Source organism: Limanda limanda, chromosome 10 (genome assembly GCF_963576545.1).
Source record: "Limanda limanda chromosome 10, fLimLim1.1, whole genome shotgun sequence".
Lineage (NCBI taxonomy): Eukaryota > Metazoa > Chordata > Actinopteri > Pleuronectiformes > Pleuronectidae > Limanda > Limanda limanda.
The window spans coordinates 25,832,505-25,848,874 of record NC_083645.1 but is presented as its reverse complement, the minus strand read 5'-3'; the positions used below and the strand labels follow the sequence as shown (position 1 = coordinate 25,848,874).

The 16,370-nt window shown below is 42.8% G+C and overlaps 1 protein-coding gene across 1 annotated transcript; it reads left to right on the top strand.

Annotated features, from left to right (window-relative positions):
- Positions 1-1,413: 1,413 nt before the first annotated feature.
- Positions 1,414-7,720, top strand: hopx (HOP homeobox). Its single transcript, XM_061079907.1, has 2 exons — positions 1,414-1,814; positions 7,419-7,720. The coding sequence occupies exons 1-2, from the start codon at positions 1,668-1,670 to the stop codon at positions 7,494-7,496; spliced, it is 225 nt and encodes a 74-aa protein (XP_060935890.1). The 5' UTR covers positions 1,414-1,667; the 3' UTR covers positions 7,497-7,720.
- Positions 7,721-16,370: the final 8,650 nt, after the last annotated feature.

Below are 16,370 nucleotides of genomic sequence, written 5' to 3'. Positions count from 1 at the left end.
GCTGAGAGTATTTCAGGTGAGGCTTCTGCATGGATCTGTGCAGGCGTGGTGTTATTCTGCAGACGGGAGGAAATCAGCCTTTGCAGTAGCTCAAGTGGAGTTCTCAGTGAGAGAGCCACATAATTACGGGTCTAATGGAAATCTAAAGATATCATCAGGAGGAGCCGTGTGTGTGTTGTGAGTGCGTTGAGGCTCCGGGAACTTTATCAGGCCTGTGTTTACTGCTCCTGCTGTGAGAACTTCAACAAACTGCGTCAGGAGGTTTCCTTCGCTGCAGAATCACCAAAACAGCCGGGATTTATCTGATCTGCGTGTGAATAGTCCGATCGTTTCTGTATAGTTAAGATTCTCTCGGGGATTTATGGTTTAAAAGGAGAATTTTATCTCTGTGCTTGAACAGGTGACTCGACGTGTTCTGTGTGAAGACGTCAGAAGAGAAACAAGAGTCGGATTGAGATGAAAGTAAAGATGGAATCAGGTGGAGTTATTCCTTTATCCTTGTTTCTTATTTTAGCAACACCTCAGAGATCCTGTAACATTCCAGTTTGGGACGTCAACACGTGTCTGTTGTGTGTAATAACAGCAGCTTGGTTTGTTTTCTGTGTAGTTTTTTACACATCTGGAATGAGATCATCTGTAGAAACAGAACATACAGAAGGTGAGAGACGAGATGTTTGGTCTGGAAGCTTCTGGTTTCCTGTTTGGACCAACAAGTCTGAATGGAGTAAACGAGGTGGAACTTGTTGACTAGAAAACATCGGTTATCGTCTTTATCAACCGTCACATCTTTCATATTTGTGTCAGTAGCTTACGTTTTCGTCACTGACACGCTTTGCATCTTGGGAAAGATTCACACTTTGGATGTTTCGTTGTTCAGGAAGAAAAAGGAAGAATTTGTGAATATAGTCTATTCTCTTCTCTTCTCTTCTCCTTAGTGGAGAATCTTCTGCTGTTTATCTGTGAAACTCCAGAGAAAGTCCGGAGTTCACATCTGAAAACAGTTTGTTTTTACGCCCCCTGGTGGTAGAAGACTATAAAATACAAAACTGTTTAAATACTGGACCTTAAAGGAAGTTAAGCTAATTAATTAATTGATTAATTCATTAATTTTTCTACTAATTGTTATTCCACGGCTACGTAAATAAATGTTCCAGCAGATATTAATGAATCTGTGGTTTGTTATTTAATATATGAATATAAAGCTGAATTATTGAGTCATAATAAAAACTTCTGTCTATGATCTATATTAACGAGCTGTTTCCTGATTGGCCTGTTTGCTGGATGTTTCCTCCTCCTCCTCCTCCTCTTCCTCCTCCTCCAGTTTGTGTTTGTGGGAGGGTCCTGCTGGGAGGAGTGGGGGGGGACTGTCCTCATGACGCGCCTCTGTTGACAGTAGTAAAGCCTCCACACACACACGCACTCACTCACACGCCCACAGACACACACAGAGCCACACACACAGACACACACACTCCCAGCGAGCTGTCAGTCCTCCGCTCCACGCTGCTCCATCCTGCGCTCTCCTCTCCGGAGCTCCGTGTCGGTCAGGGACCAGGACCAGGACCAGGACCAGGACCAGGACCAGGACCAGGACCAGGACCAGGACCAGGACCAGGATCAGGACCAGGACCAGGACCAGGACCAGGACCAGGACCAGGACCAGCACCATGGCCTCCCAGGCCATCGAGCTGATGCAGCTGTCCGAGGAGCAGGTCAAAGTTCTGGAGGAATGTTTTAAAGGCTGTCGCTACCCGGACGGGACCACGCTGATGCTGGTGGCCGCAGAATGTGGACTGTCCGAGGAGGACACACTGGTGAGTCCCTGTGTGTGTGTGTGTGTGTGTGTGTGAGAGAGTGTGTGTGTGTGTGTGTGTGCGTGCGTGTGATAAAGTGCTGAAAACATCTGGTGTTAACTTTCCCAGATGTTTGTAACTCCTGGTTTAGAGGTTTTCATCCTGATCAGATACAACTTTCTTCAAATAATGAACTTTGCACTTTATAGTTTTAGTCTCTAGTTGATGTTTCTCTTCTCTAGATTCACTGAGGTGTTTCTGTGATAGTCCCAGTTTAGATTTATTATTTATGATATTTATAAGCTATAATATCACTTATTCTCATATAGGAGCCACTGAGTCTCACAAACATTTCTAATAGAAAGTGCTGGACTAGAATATGTTTTTAGAGCCAAGAAATACTTGTACCAGTACAAATAAAAGTCCAGTATTCAAACTTTTACCTCATTACAACTACATTGTGTAAGTTATTGATTACAAATACACTTAATAATGAAGGATAAAGGTTGAATATACATTCAAAACATGAGTAATTTTGCCAGCTTGTGATTTTAGTATCTGTCTGTTAACCAGAGTACTATGAATTAAAATACTATATGTGGTACAAAATAGGTATTTTTTATGTTAATGTGACTTTTGAATAATAGAATACTTGAGAATGGTAACTAAAAACTACTTAACTACAGTATTAGGGTTTACTTACTTTACTTTTGTTCAGTTTCAGAGGTTTTTCTTCAATCTCAGGAAACTTTAGTAACTTTGTGTAAATACTCTACGAGTGAGGATTGTTTTCAGTCCAGTGACCTCAGAGGGGAAGTGACCCATCGCTGCTGTGGAGACAAAAGCCGAGGGGACATGTGTGTTTGTCTTTTCTGAAAACAAAGTGAGACTCAACATGTGCCGAGTCAAACCTGGAGCCGCTGTGCTGACGCTGAATAGATCCGGTTTGTGGACTGGGAAGAATAAATCCTCGTTTGTGTGCAAACAAACACTGATGACAAAGGCGGCGCCCCCCCGCTGGTCGCCAGCCGAGCGGCTCCAGCTTGTTTCTGCCTCTCGGACTCAGAGACTCAGGCTCCAGGTTCCTGCTGCCTTCAGCTCCTCCTCAGGAACACTCGTTCATCTGTTCAGGACCGAGCTCACAGAGGTCATGTGTTCATGTGGGAAAAAGTTCTTCAGTTACTTCAACTTCTTTCATAAGGAGGAGAAAGACCAAGTGTATCTGTTTGGCTCCAGTGAGCAACGTATTCATATGTGAAGCTGGAATGATGAGTTCATTTGTTGAGAGATTTTTCAAGAAAGAATTGACAAATACTCACTTGTCCCTCGGATAAAACAAGCCATTATGTTTTCTTTATTTCTAATAGGACAAGTAGTATTGGTTTAAACTGGTTCTAAACACAATTCCACAAAAATTAAACCAACAATATACAAACAACATGATACAAATACGATGAAAATACACAATCTTAGTATTTATCTCCGTTTAATAGACAAAACAAGTGATTTAAATGAGAACGTAAACAACAGACTTATGAATAATGAAGTTGCAGCTCTGCTTTTTCTTACTACAACAGTCGAATTCTGACATTTAAGTGTAAAAGTTTATCGTTGACTTTGACAACTGGAGTTTAACGACGTGATGTTGACTGTGAAGCTTCTGAGAGAGAAATCACATCATATCATGATAGAAGACAAAGTTCAGGATGTATGTAAACGACAAAAAGCATATTAATGATCTCGATATTCTATTAGACAACATTAAATACCAGCTTAATTCGATTTCTCTTCATCAATGAGCTTATAAATCAGCACATGACCACACAGAGTCGTGCAGAAACCTTTAAACAACTTGTGAAGTGGAGTTAGACTGAAGGATGTTGTTATAACCCGTGATTCAAAAATAGAAAACCATCATTTAATGAAATGAAACATCCCTTTATGACTCAGGCCTCCTGTCCCACGTGTGAGCACTCCCACCCAGCCTCTATCTGAGGAATGTCCTCTGCTCCACTGCAGCAGCGTTCACATCAGGATCCAGATGTGAAGCCTCAGCGCAGCGATAACAGCAGCTGAAGTTATGCAGGCACCTCCAGTAGCATTCCTGCGGCAGATAGAGTCACTGGCAACCGTTTCAAACGATTGGACGTTTCATTCCGGAATATAAAGTCTGAGTTGTTTTTCCTGTTCGGGATCCGGCAGCAGAGCAACCTGATTATTTGCTCGGAGGCTGTTCATGTAAATTCTGTAACTTGAGGTTCATTTCACAGGCAAATCCTCGCTCCTGCGTTTGCTTTGTGGTTGAGGAGAGGCGGAGCTCTCACGTGGCCTGAGACACGTGTCCTCTTCATAATTAGCTCTCCCAGTGCAAACACTTCACCAATCAATAACTTGTGGACGTCAGACCGACGCTGGGTTGTTCCACCTGGACTCCTCCAGCAGGTTCCTCCAGATTTCACCCAGAGCTGCAGAAACAACAGGTTTCACCCTCAGGAGCAAACAGGTGCATCGTGTAGTTTCCTCTCGTTCAGAAAGAAAAGTCACGTGAGGTGTTTTATTTTGTAGGAGCCGTTCTGGCTGGTTTCACTTTGTCTACAAAGCAGAAGCAGCTTTAGTCAAACACTGTTGTATAGTGTTTTAATTAATTAATCAACTGAAGGAAAGTTATTGTTCTGCAGCTATTTTAATAATCACTTTGTAAAACTTTGTTTTAAGTCACTTTTCAAGGTCCAGCTTCTTAAATTGGTAGATTTTGCTGATTTGTCCTGTCTTTACTTTGATTTCTAGCCTTTTATTTCACATGGAAAAAATTATTATATAGATAAAATTTTGTTTATTGGAATTGTAGTTGATTTAATATGTCAGCCATAATAAATAAGATGTAAGATATAACATCACCTTGAGCTGTAGGAAAGAGCAAAAGACATTTTCAACATTTTGCCAATGTTTTGTAGGCAGATTATTAATCCATTACCCAAGAAAATAATGTTTTTAATTAATAAGAAGGGAGAATAAGGGGAAATCTTCAATCCTGAATCCATATGATTGGTTGTTGTGTGTCTGATGACTCAGTTAAAGAGTGTGTCGAGTTGAAGCATGGACTTTGTCAGGATGCAGGTTTCAAAATGGGCCTTTTTATTTTTTTAAACAACTTCATAAAGTGAGTAGAAATGACTCAGATCATAAATTGTCATCATCCCGGTGGGTGTGCACAGATGAGTTTCAGGGTTTCAGGATGCGTCACTCAGTGAAATAGTTTATTTAGCTCTGCCCACTGAGGATTAAATCCAGATTTTCTGCCTAAACCTGTGTTAGAATCTTTCCTGCCTCCTCCTGGTGTATGAGCTGTCAGGTGAAGCCCGGTCCAGGCAGGGTGAGGTGAGGTGTGGGGGGGGGGTAAACAGCTCCCTTCCTTTCTCTCTCTCCTGGCCCTGCCTCACTTTGAGTGTTTCTGGATCAGTTAACAAAGCTCTCATTGGAGAAGCTTGAGCCGGAGGAACACGCCCCGGCTTCCACTCCCTGTTCCACATTAACAGCTCCTCCGACGTGCAGGCGGCAGCTGGGCAGCATGTTCCAGCTCCTTTCACACGTTTCAACCGCTTTCAATGCTTTAAAGGTGGAGCGGGGGGGGAGGGGAGGGAGGGTGAAAGACCTCGTTATGTAATCCACTCGTAGAGTCAATGGGCGGGAAAATGACACAAGCGCCATTGTGTGCGTCAGCGGGATTATAAATCCTGACATGATTGTTCAGAAATAGCATGTGTGTGATGGCTTTAGCAGACTTCAAAGAGCTTTTGTGCTTCGGAAACAAAAGAAAGTGCAAAACTTTTGAGTTCCATTCAAACGCTGGAGAAGAGAGAAACGCTCTTTCACCCGATGAACCTCTAAAACCTGGACCGTCGTTCGAAGAGAAGAACTTTAAAATGTATTATTCTCCTGAAACCGATGTTCTGAAACTCAGGGAACAACAGAAACCACTTCTTACATCGAAGTGAAAAAAACCCAGAAAACTCTGAATGTGGATCTCAGATGTCTCCAGTGAGGATGTGGTGAGGACGTGTTGGTCCTGCCAGGCTCTCGTCTCACGCCTCCAGCTCGGGCCTCGTGTCCTGAAGCTGCAGAGCTGGATCCCTCCCTTCCCCCCCCCCCCCACCGGCGTTATCCAGATGATGTCAGCGTTGTTGTGGATCCCTTGACAACGCCAGCCGCAACACAGCGAGGCGGCAGGTCACGGGCGTGTGTCGCGGCGCCCGGCGCAGTCATCATCTGGCCGGCAGCTTTCAGAGCAGCAGTCGTTAGCTGAGCGCTGGGAGAACTGGATCCAGAGGAGCGGCCGCTGCCAGAAATCCTGTGTTGCAATTACACAGAGACTTTTGTTTTGTGTGGTTTCCTCCGATCAGCCGCCTCCAGGTCAACGCTGCGCCTGCATGAGTCACTGACCACAGGCGGCCTTCGCACGCCGAAGAAATCCGACTTTAATGTCGTTATGAAGATGATGATTCTCGTGAAGGAAAGCAGAACGCTGCTCTCGCTTCTCGGTCGAGGACGTCGAGGATTTCACGTCTCGAAATAACAAGAGAGTTTCTCATGTTCAACACAAACCAGCCTGAAACATCGTCATTATTTAATTCTGGACAGAATCTTATTCTGCGTTCTGTTACACCGAGTTCGGAATGACATCACAACCCTATAACCCGAGTGGAGTGAGGAACAATGTTTACGTTAACCAGCAGATAAACTTTAATAAAACCAGTTGATAATAACACATAACGCAGTAATTCATGTATAATAACACTATAGTACAACGTCCACAGACAGTATTTGAAAAGTAAAGTGTGTACGACAAATTTAACGACAGAAGTGCTAATAAACAGTCAGACTTCGCACAGAGGGGCCATCTTGGATTTCAAAGTCGGGGGTGGTGAAGTTCCTCCGACTATCTGAATCCGACTGGCTCGGTGATTCCGAGCTCCGGGGTTTAATGGAACGTAGCATAACTTGAGCATTGGATTTTATTTATATAGATCTATTAACTCTCAGAAATTAAGCGAAAACAGTGTAAATACTCTAAATGTTAAAGTGTAAATGATTCAACCAGATGTCGAAGCTTTTCACTTCTATATTATGAATATTATGAATATTATGAATATGATGAAAGACTAAACCAACCTGTTTTGTGCAGTGAGAACTCTTTGATGTGTACTATGTACTTTAGTTCAGCCCATGTTACGTCTTACTTGAGCGTAACCACAGCACATGGATGTAAACAGGATACTCGGTTGCACGTTGATGATTCATATAAAGAGCTCGGGCCAACCGTTAACTTATTGTGTCGAGTTATTGTGTCAGTGGAGCCTTGAGGCCCGAGGAGGAGAAGAAGCAGAACAACAGAACCGTGTTTGGTTCAAATCCGTCTTGACAAAAGCAGAACTCCACCTTCTCAGGAATATTCATGTCATGACTGTGTTGAGTCGCCGGGTCCAGTGACCTCATCGCTCTCCTGTTTCAGTTTGTGTTCAGACGCACGTGTGGTCAGCGAACCTCCTGTCACCTAACGTGTCTCCTGACCTCTAACCTGACCTGTCACCTGACCTCTGACCTTCCTCCTTCTCTCTGTTTCCTCAGGTCTGGTTCAAGCAGCGGAACGCCAAGTGGCGGCGGGCGGAGGGTCTTCCTGCCGAACACGGCTCGGTGCTGGACTGAGACGTCCCGACCTCTGAGCTGACCTCTGAGCTGACCCCGCTGACCTCGGACCAGAAGACCTCCCCTCCTCTTCCTCGCTCCCCTCCTCCTCCTCGCGTCCACCTCTCTCTTTTGTACCCATGAAGCTCTTTTAACTTACAGAATGTGAAGGTGTTTGTGTGTTGTTGCCAACGATCTAACCGCCATGTTTACAGAAATAAACATTATTGTTATTATAAGTTAAACCGACTGAAGTGTGCTTTGAGGAAAACTGAACATCCCAGGTCCGAGTACAGGGAGGAAGCCGAGCTACACAAAGGCGGGATGAGGTTTTAGAAAGGGTGGTGGTGGTGGGTGGGGGGGCGGGGTGGGGGGGTTGAGCTTTTTGTTTTCAGGCTTTGTTTACACGCATGTCCGTCAGCGGCGAGCGGCGCTGGAGGAAGTGAGGAAGCGCTGCAGCTACAATAGACGCAGCTGGAATCTGCTGCCGGGATCCAGGAAAACTTCCAGAGACGAATCTGGAAGGTTTTCAGGAGAGAGAGGACAGGGGGGGGGGGGGCGGGTGATGTCATTACATTGTCCCTTTGTCCTCTGCAGAACGGTTGTGATCATCTCTTAAATATAAATCAGTCCATCAAAACAAGAAGTTCTTCATATTTTTACATTTATCGAGCAGAACCCGGTTGAGTTATTAGAAACCGAGGCTGATAAGAGAGTTTCCAGAGTTCATATATCTTTATTTATATTAACATATCAATATATCTGGCTGTACTTGTTTTTTTTTCTTTTAGCGTTAACATGAGAGACAACATAATAGTTTATGATATTTGCAATTATGCATATTTATGATGAAGTTCATGGTTAAACTGTAAAGTGTCAAGCTTCAATTAAATTTGTTTGCTTGTCATGATGACTCTACACGGACTCATCCTCTTTATTTAATTAATTTAATCTATTTATTTAATTGTTCTGTTTCCTCTGCTTGTTTTCTGTCCTTATTCTCATTGTTCATCGTAAAGCATTTAGTCAGATTAAGAAAAGTCTTATTATTATTACTGAAACAAATCGGAGCATATCAAAGTACTGAGGTGACATCATTTAAGAGTTTTCTTTTCAGAAATTAGTCAAACATAGCAGTAGTAGTCAAACAAAGTACTTTATAAAAGAGGATTGGATGAATTAGACTGGAATTCACTGGAGTTGGAGTCAAGGAGGCAGACAGGCGGCTGCAGGCTGAGCTCCAGAAAAGGTTCCAGCAGGAAACCAGAGTCCTGAGCCGAGTCCAGACACCGGAGCCGAAGCCAGAAGGAGAAAGAGATGCTCGTGCGTTCCAGAGAACTGGAGAATAATTCATCTGCTAAACGTCTCTGAGCTCTGACAACAACCTGGAAGGAATACAGACACGAGTCCAGGTCCAGAGAGGGAAGCGTCTGTTGCTCCGACTCGTGAGGATGTGATCACAGACAGAGACCAGCGCTGCACTTCCCCTCACTGACCAGCTGGGGGCTGAGGAACGAGCGGCCAGAGGTCAACTTCAAGGTCAACATCCTAAACTGGGATGTCCAAATGTTTGTTGGTGCACAAACTGTGATGTAGAGCAGCGGTCTGACGCTGTGGCCTCCAGACAGAGTTCAGAGGAAGGTGACCTCTTCACCTCCGACCTTCAGGATCTCTAGAATCCTTTGCAATCCTGATTTTGTGATTTAATTTATTCAACAACTGAGTAAAGTCAGTCTGATACTGAAGCTATTCTACTTAATCAACATCTGCATTACTCATGTCATACTTTCCACTAAGACACAGAGGAAGGTGGGAGAGAGAGAGAAAGAGAGAGAGAGAGAGATGGTGGGAACGCCCTCACAACCAGCTCAACCGAAACCAACACTGATCCAACAGGTTGATCAGCCGCTCGTTACACACGCTGCCATTTAACAGGCATCAGCTGCACACACACACACACACACACACACACACACACAGACACTCACACTCACACTCACACTCACACTCACACTCACACTCACACTCACACTCACACTCACACTCACACTCACACACACAAACACACACACGCACGCGCACACACACACGCACGTATTGACACACATGTTCACTGACATTTGCGTTTAAGATTTTGTGTAGAAATAACAAAACACACAATCCTTACACACACTGTTATTCCTTTATGGTTTAGTTTGTGAAAAGAGCAGAAAGATTATGTTATTACAGCTTATATAACATCTTATTACTGTGACTTTATAAGACCTTAACCTTAAGTACAATACAGGTAATTAAAAGTGTTAAGGGTCAGGGGTCACAGAGGCCTCCTCTTCCTCACTGATGAAGCTTGACGTGGACACTGTTCCTCAGCCGTCCGTCCTGGAGTCCCTCCAGTGAGAGGACGTCCCGGGTGTGTGATGCTGAGCGTGTGTGCAGAATTTGAATTGGAGTCTTGTTTTGTGTGTTGCTAAGAAAACTCTGCAGCGCTGTGAGGAATCTGTCGTCCAGGAGCTGCCAGGATTCTGCTGCTTGACTTTCAGCTGCTTGACTTTCTGCTGGGACACCGATCATCTCATCACCGGTTAACCACAGGAGCACAACTAGATCTTTACTTTACTCACTTCCGCTCATAATCGTCCTTTGACTTTAAGTCTGTTCACCTGGAACTGTTTGTGTTTGTCATTGATTCTTACAAGTTCTTCAACTCTGTTCATAAAGTATCTGCAGCTTTCTGTGCACATTAGAACTGAAACAAACTGTTGATCGACTGCAAAAAGTATTAGCCAGTAATGTTGATAATGGATTTATACAAAGAAGCCAAAATAAATTCTTCTGAAATCTTTGCAAGTTTAGATTTTTGCATTTTTAGCCTTTCAGAAAAGACAATCAATCGATTTTCTGATAATTTAAAAAGTCTAACTCTAATGAAGATCAATTTAAGTTTGAAGATTTGTCATTTCAAGATGGTGCAAGATTATAAAAATCTAGAAAAACATGAGAAAAAAGAGGAAAGTTGGGGAAAAAACGAGAATAGATAACTCAGCATGGTGCATCAAAATACATAAATAAATGATAATGATTGGCAAACTAATTAATAGTTGAAATTATCATTAGTTGCAGCGTGAGGATTCATAAAGATATACAGATAAATCTCCATATACACCATGGTCCTAAAGGCTAAACACACTTTATTGGAGTCGACAGTTTTCTACCTTTGATTAGTTTTCATGAATTCAGATCCAGCTTCATGTGAGAAAGACACAAACTAACTGTGCCAATGAAACCAGTAAAAACCTCTTTAACGAACTGGGTTTTACTTTCCAACTGAAACTCTGGAGCCTCCAAACTTCTCCCTCTTCTGTTTCTCCTGTTTCGAAAACATTTACACGCACAAATAAACTGAAGCAACGGCAAATTAAAGCTGTGGTTTTTACCGTATGCTGCACAAATGGTGGTTAAATAAATAAAGGACTTCGCTCTGCAAACTTTATTTATTTACAACTGACTCGAGTCCAAACCCACTGCAGCAACGTTTTCTCACATCTCGGGAACATTCACCAACGAGCTCCTGTCACTCCGCCCTCACACGGTTTGTTTGCAGAGTCGCTCCATGCAAATGAAAAATGAAACCAGGGATCAAGTGAAGAGAGTTTGTAACTTTTGTGGAGCAACAGAGGTTGTTCCTGAAGGTAAAAGAGTTGTGTAGTGTTTTGCTTGAACTCTTGAAAACGAATCAAACAGTGAGACGGATCATAACCGGGTTTATTTGATTTAAATGACAGTTGGCTCTTGATCAATGAACTGTTGCCGTAGCACTTAGAGCAGGAAGGAATAAAAAAACAAGAGCAACCTCAGCTATGAACTCTCATATTGAACCATACACATCATAAACATGATTCAACCGTTTCCTGTGTGAGCAGAAGGTGTGAGATAAAGGAAACATCCTGTGTGAAGATGAGCAAACAGACATGGTTACTGCTGATCTGATATACACATGGGTGTGGACGTAACAAAACAACATCTGGATTCAATAATATTCAGAGGGAATGACTTTTTGTTTTTATTAATCACTTGTCAGAATCACAAGTTGCTGTAGCGCCCATGACATTTTCAAATTGTCTGTTTTGTGAAGCCAATATTCGATCAGAAGTCATATCAAACACAGAAAAGAGGCTAATATTAATATTCAATGAGAATATTAGAATGTTGGTTTGATATGTAACTTGAATCATTATCAAAATTCTGATTATTCATGACAGAAACTCACATTTCTAAAGAGACAAACCTCAAAGTGTTTGTAACACAATGGAGACACATCCACATTTGTCAGGACTCAAAGAACTTTATCTTGAAGTCAATCTGAAGTTAAAACTCTTCTCTTCATATTCCCTCCTCCTCCTCCTCCTCCTCCTCCTCCTCCTCCTCCTCCTCCTCCTCCTCCTCCTCCTCCTCCTCCTCCTCCTCTTCCTCCTCTTCCTCCTCCTCCTCCTCCTCCTCTTCCTCCTCCTCCTCCTCTTCCTCCTCCTCACAGGTTCCCGATCACAGCAGGTTAATCCCAGATCATCCTCCCAGCAGGACTTGGGTTCAGCCTCCTCCTCAGATGCCTGTCTGCTCCTCGGCCTCCAGCCGCACCACAGACCTGCGCTGGTCTCCACCCCCCCCCCCGCCCGCAGGGCTCCAACCCTGATTACTGCACCGCGCCTCCACCTCTGCACACATCAGCCGTGACCGCTTCTTATGGAAACACTGGGTTTTACAGTGGATTCCCAGACCGAGGCCCCACAACCCCTTTGTCAGCTGGACTGAGGCCAGACTGTGGTTCTTTCCACGGGGTCGCGACCTTTCAGAGGAGAGAGGGTGAGCTTCTGAATGGGTTCGACTGATGTCATCTTCAACGTGAACCTCTCTTTGTGCACATCTGTCCCAAATCAAAAGCAGGTGTTGAAATTCACAAAGGTTTTATTTAGTGGTTCGGTTATGGTTAAAATACACAGTGGATTCAAAACCAGCGCTGGGACAAGCATCCAAACACACATGGTTGTGATATAAACATGAAATCCAGCTTCACTGCAAAGGAAAAACCTCCTGGATCACGACATCAGCTTTTTACTTCTGACATCTTTCACCGATTCTGCCAAAACATCGGAGATTTAAAGCAGCAATCGTTCATAAATCACGATGTCGCAATCCAGAAATAACCGGTTTAATGGCTCCAGCGCCCGGCGATGACATCATCACACGAGCGGAGACACACACGCAACCGTCGGGAATCGATCTCCGACACGTTTCTCTTCCAGATCCCTCACACTGAGAATTTCAACACATTTTCAAATCCTTGGAGAATTTAAATGTTTTCTTCAGAATTTCCTTTTCTTATTATTTACTTTAAGTCTGTTTCCTTTCCTCGTCTTTTGGGTTTGCACCGAGGTGAAGGGCCTCTCTCTTGGTTTGTGGTTCAAAGAGGAATTCTGGTATTTCGGTGGCTGTGGTTACAATTTCATCTTAATGAGCAAATGCAACAATCCACAAAATGTCACTTCCAGTGTTTTTTCACCGATAAAAGGCTGAATTTATTTCTCTGGGAGTTCGCTCAGAGTCTGGAAACATTGCACATTTATAAACATACGACTCAGGCTGGAACAAAAGCTCTAAAGAATTTGACCAAAATTGAATCTGCAGATCTTCAGACAGGTTAAAGACTCATCAAGATCTATGAATGTTTGCAGATTCATTTCAAAGCCTCTTTCTTCATCCTAACTTCTACTTTCCATCAATCCCATTGAATAAGTTTCAGAAGTAGCAGTATCAGAGACTTGGTTGTGATGCTGACGGAGGTTCAGGGGAACAGGACGTAGTTTCTTCTCCACTCTGCCTCTCGTGGAGCGATGTAGTCTTTGGACAGTTCCTTCGGTGTCGCCAGCATTTCAACTCGAGAACTTGGCGTCGCTCTTCTCGCTGCCCTTGACACCTGAGATCAGAAATCAGAGGTTTGGCCCTGAGGTTGAAAATGTATCGACTCTAACTTCAGCAAAGTTTGAAGGAAGTTTGGGCAGAAAAGTCAGAAAGTAATGAACCAAAACTCATGTTTTAAAATCTGCTGGAAAGCAGAGGAAGCATCAAACAGTCATTAGGTTGAAAGTTCTACGATTAATTCAATGAACAATTTGTCATGTTGAAAATTATTGGAAAACATCTTCCTTTGTTTCTTATGTTGAACACACAGGACGATTTAAACTGTTTTTTGTGTTTGTTCATGTTGAGAAACTTCGTGAGGCACAGTTCCCAAAAAGTAAGAGCCTGAAGTTCCTGAATTTTGATCTTTCTAATGATATCTAACTGGCGTCTTTTGAAAACACAGCAACCAGAGACACAGGATCGTTGCTTATGAAGATGTCAGCGAGTTGATCTCACCGTCCAGACCGACTCCTCCGGACGTCCCAGTTCGCTGCAGACGTTGCTCCTTCTCAGTCGGGGCAGTGACAGCTGGACGAGTCGCTGAGAGACTCGAGCTCCTCTGGACGCTGAGGACACGGTGGACCAGACGCTCTGTGGAGCAAACAGAGGGACTTCAGACTTAAACTCCTTTAAATTAGAATGAATGAATTAAGAAGGAAAATTATCTTTTTACAGGAGCATAGGAGAAATAAAAACAAGATAACATTCAACAAGAAGCATTTAAAGACAAAAATATTAAAGCATAGTCAATAAATGAAAAACTTAAAGATTAAAAGAGGTTAGGCTGTCTAATGTATTGGCACCTGGAAACAAGTGGTAGTGTTTTTTAATGTATCTAAAGATAAAATAATCAAGAGCATCCGTTCCAAACAATAAAGGTGTTTTATTCCATTAAAATAAAACTCAGTAAATCTGAAACCAGCATTGGAACAGTACAATAAAAACATGTGTTCTGCCTCAGAATATGTCTTCAACAACAACAGCAACAACAACAACAACAACACAACATTTCCTCTGTGTTTTTTTCAGAGTAAAGGTTCTCGCCTCTCTGTTGCTCTGGAACTCCGGGTGGTTCTGTTTGGCGCCGGCGAGCCGCAGCAGTCGAGGTGCGATCGCTGCAGTTTTCACTCTGGGATCAACGTGCCAGATCGGACAGTTGATCTCACACTGAGGAGCGTGAGGAGACCTGAGGGACAGACGACCAGAGAGACACACAAGTCAACTTTCAGACAGACAGGGATCCACATGCAGGAGACACGTCTGAACTTAAGGTTTCATCTGAGGACAGAGAGGAAAACAACAGAGCAACATCAGAATCATGTATAATTGATGTATATCTCTGTCTCTAGAGTATTTATGATAAAGAAAACATCTGTGGTCAATCATCTACATCTTACTCTGCTCTTCATGGAGCTTCCAACCAAACTACCATTCTACAAAAATCCTGAATAAGACGTCTCTGGTTTGATTCTGGATCTTTGCTTCATACATTTCCTCTCATCTCCTCTGTAACATTTTTTATTTTGTGTGTAATCAAATTACTTTCAAATTGTTGTTTTTAACTGTTTCAACTTATAAAGCATCTCGTCGCTGTGTTGTAAAGGGTGATATATATATATATCATTTATTATCATTATTATAATAACCACTCTGCCTTACAGTTTCCCATCTGTATCTACACTGTCATTCTTCTTCTTCTTTCTTCTAGTTAAAGACATTTCTAACACATCTGGATTCTACTTGAGTGAAGAATGTGTGGACCTCCGATTTGAAAGGGTTTCTCTAATCTGTTTCAGAAGTGTCTGATGTTTGTGGTTTGTTCTGTCTCAAGTTTTTCTGATTCATTTCTTTATTTCCCTTTTTTCTGATGTGTTGTTTCTTTGCTTGTGACTATTATTGTTTTTTGTGCAGGATGTCAAAACATCAGCATCATATTCAGATCCCAGCAGCAGCAGCAGCAGATATTGATGTGTGTGTGTGTTGAGCTCAGGATCTAAACCCTGGACGAGTCTCAGTCTGCACATGCTCGACAGCACGATGTTCTGCGGCTGCTGCAGCGTGTTTCTGATTTTATAAAAAGACTTCCGCGGCTGTCTGAGGCGTCCCAGGGGTCCCAGGGGTCCTGAGCCCGGGACAATGAGCTCTATTGTCTCCGCTCCTCGCTCTCCCACAGTCTGACACTGAAATAACACATGTCCCAATCCTGGCTACCTCACACCGAGGGGAGACGTTAGTGTTGGACATCAGCCTCTTCTCATATTTTACTTTATGATACGTTTGTTACTCTGCAGTTGGTTTCTGGACGACGGCGGCTAAAGGCTGGAGATGTGGAGGTTTGGTGGAGAGTTGGATGTGGACTTTATCTTTAAAACAGATACGAGACATGAAGCTGCAGAACAAACAGTTCATATTTCTTTATTTAGCAGTGATTTGATTCAAAATCCTAAATTCCAGGGTCTGTGTGTGTGTGGTCTGAAATCAAAGATGTTCCATTTGGGATCATATAAAACTGAAATACAGAAAAGACTCACATAAAAGGCTTTTTAAAAGGAACCTCTTCTATGATTTATATAATTAATGTTCTCACAAATGACAAATTGATTACTTGACTAAATATTCAAACACTAGTTAAAGCTAAAGGTCCTTCCTTCCTTCTTTTGAGTTGTTAGCAAAATGTTAAGACAAATAGCAAAAGTTATTTAAAACAAATAACATCAGCAAATATCAATTCTGAAAACATAAACCTATAGAGAAAGTGTAGAGTTAAAAGTCTAATTTAAAAAGTTCTGTATTATTATGACAGCTGTTCCCAATATTTTGTCAAACAATCACTTCACTGTGTATCAGCACAAACTGAACATATTACATCCTAGCTGTTCCTAATAAACTGAGAACTGTCCAAACACACCACTCAGTGCTCTCTAGTGGACAAATAATGTA

What these genes read in the sequence shown, in the direction of transcription:
- hopx (XM_061079907.1), top strand. Translation starts at nt 1,668, where the DNA reads ATGGCCTCCCAGGCCATCGAGCTGATGCAGCTGTCCGAGGAGCAGGTC. An exon ending in TGTCCGAGGAGGACACACTG is followed by an intron (nt 1,815 to 7,418) that starts GTGAGTCCCTGT and finishes CTGTTTCCTCAG; the next exon opens with GTCTGGTTCAAGCAGCGGAA.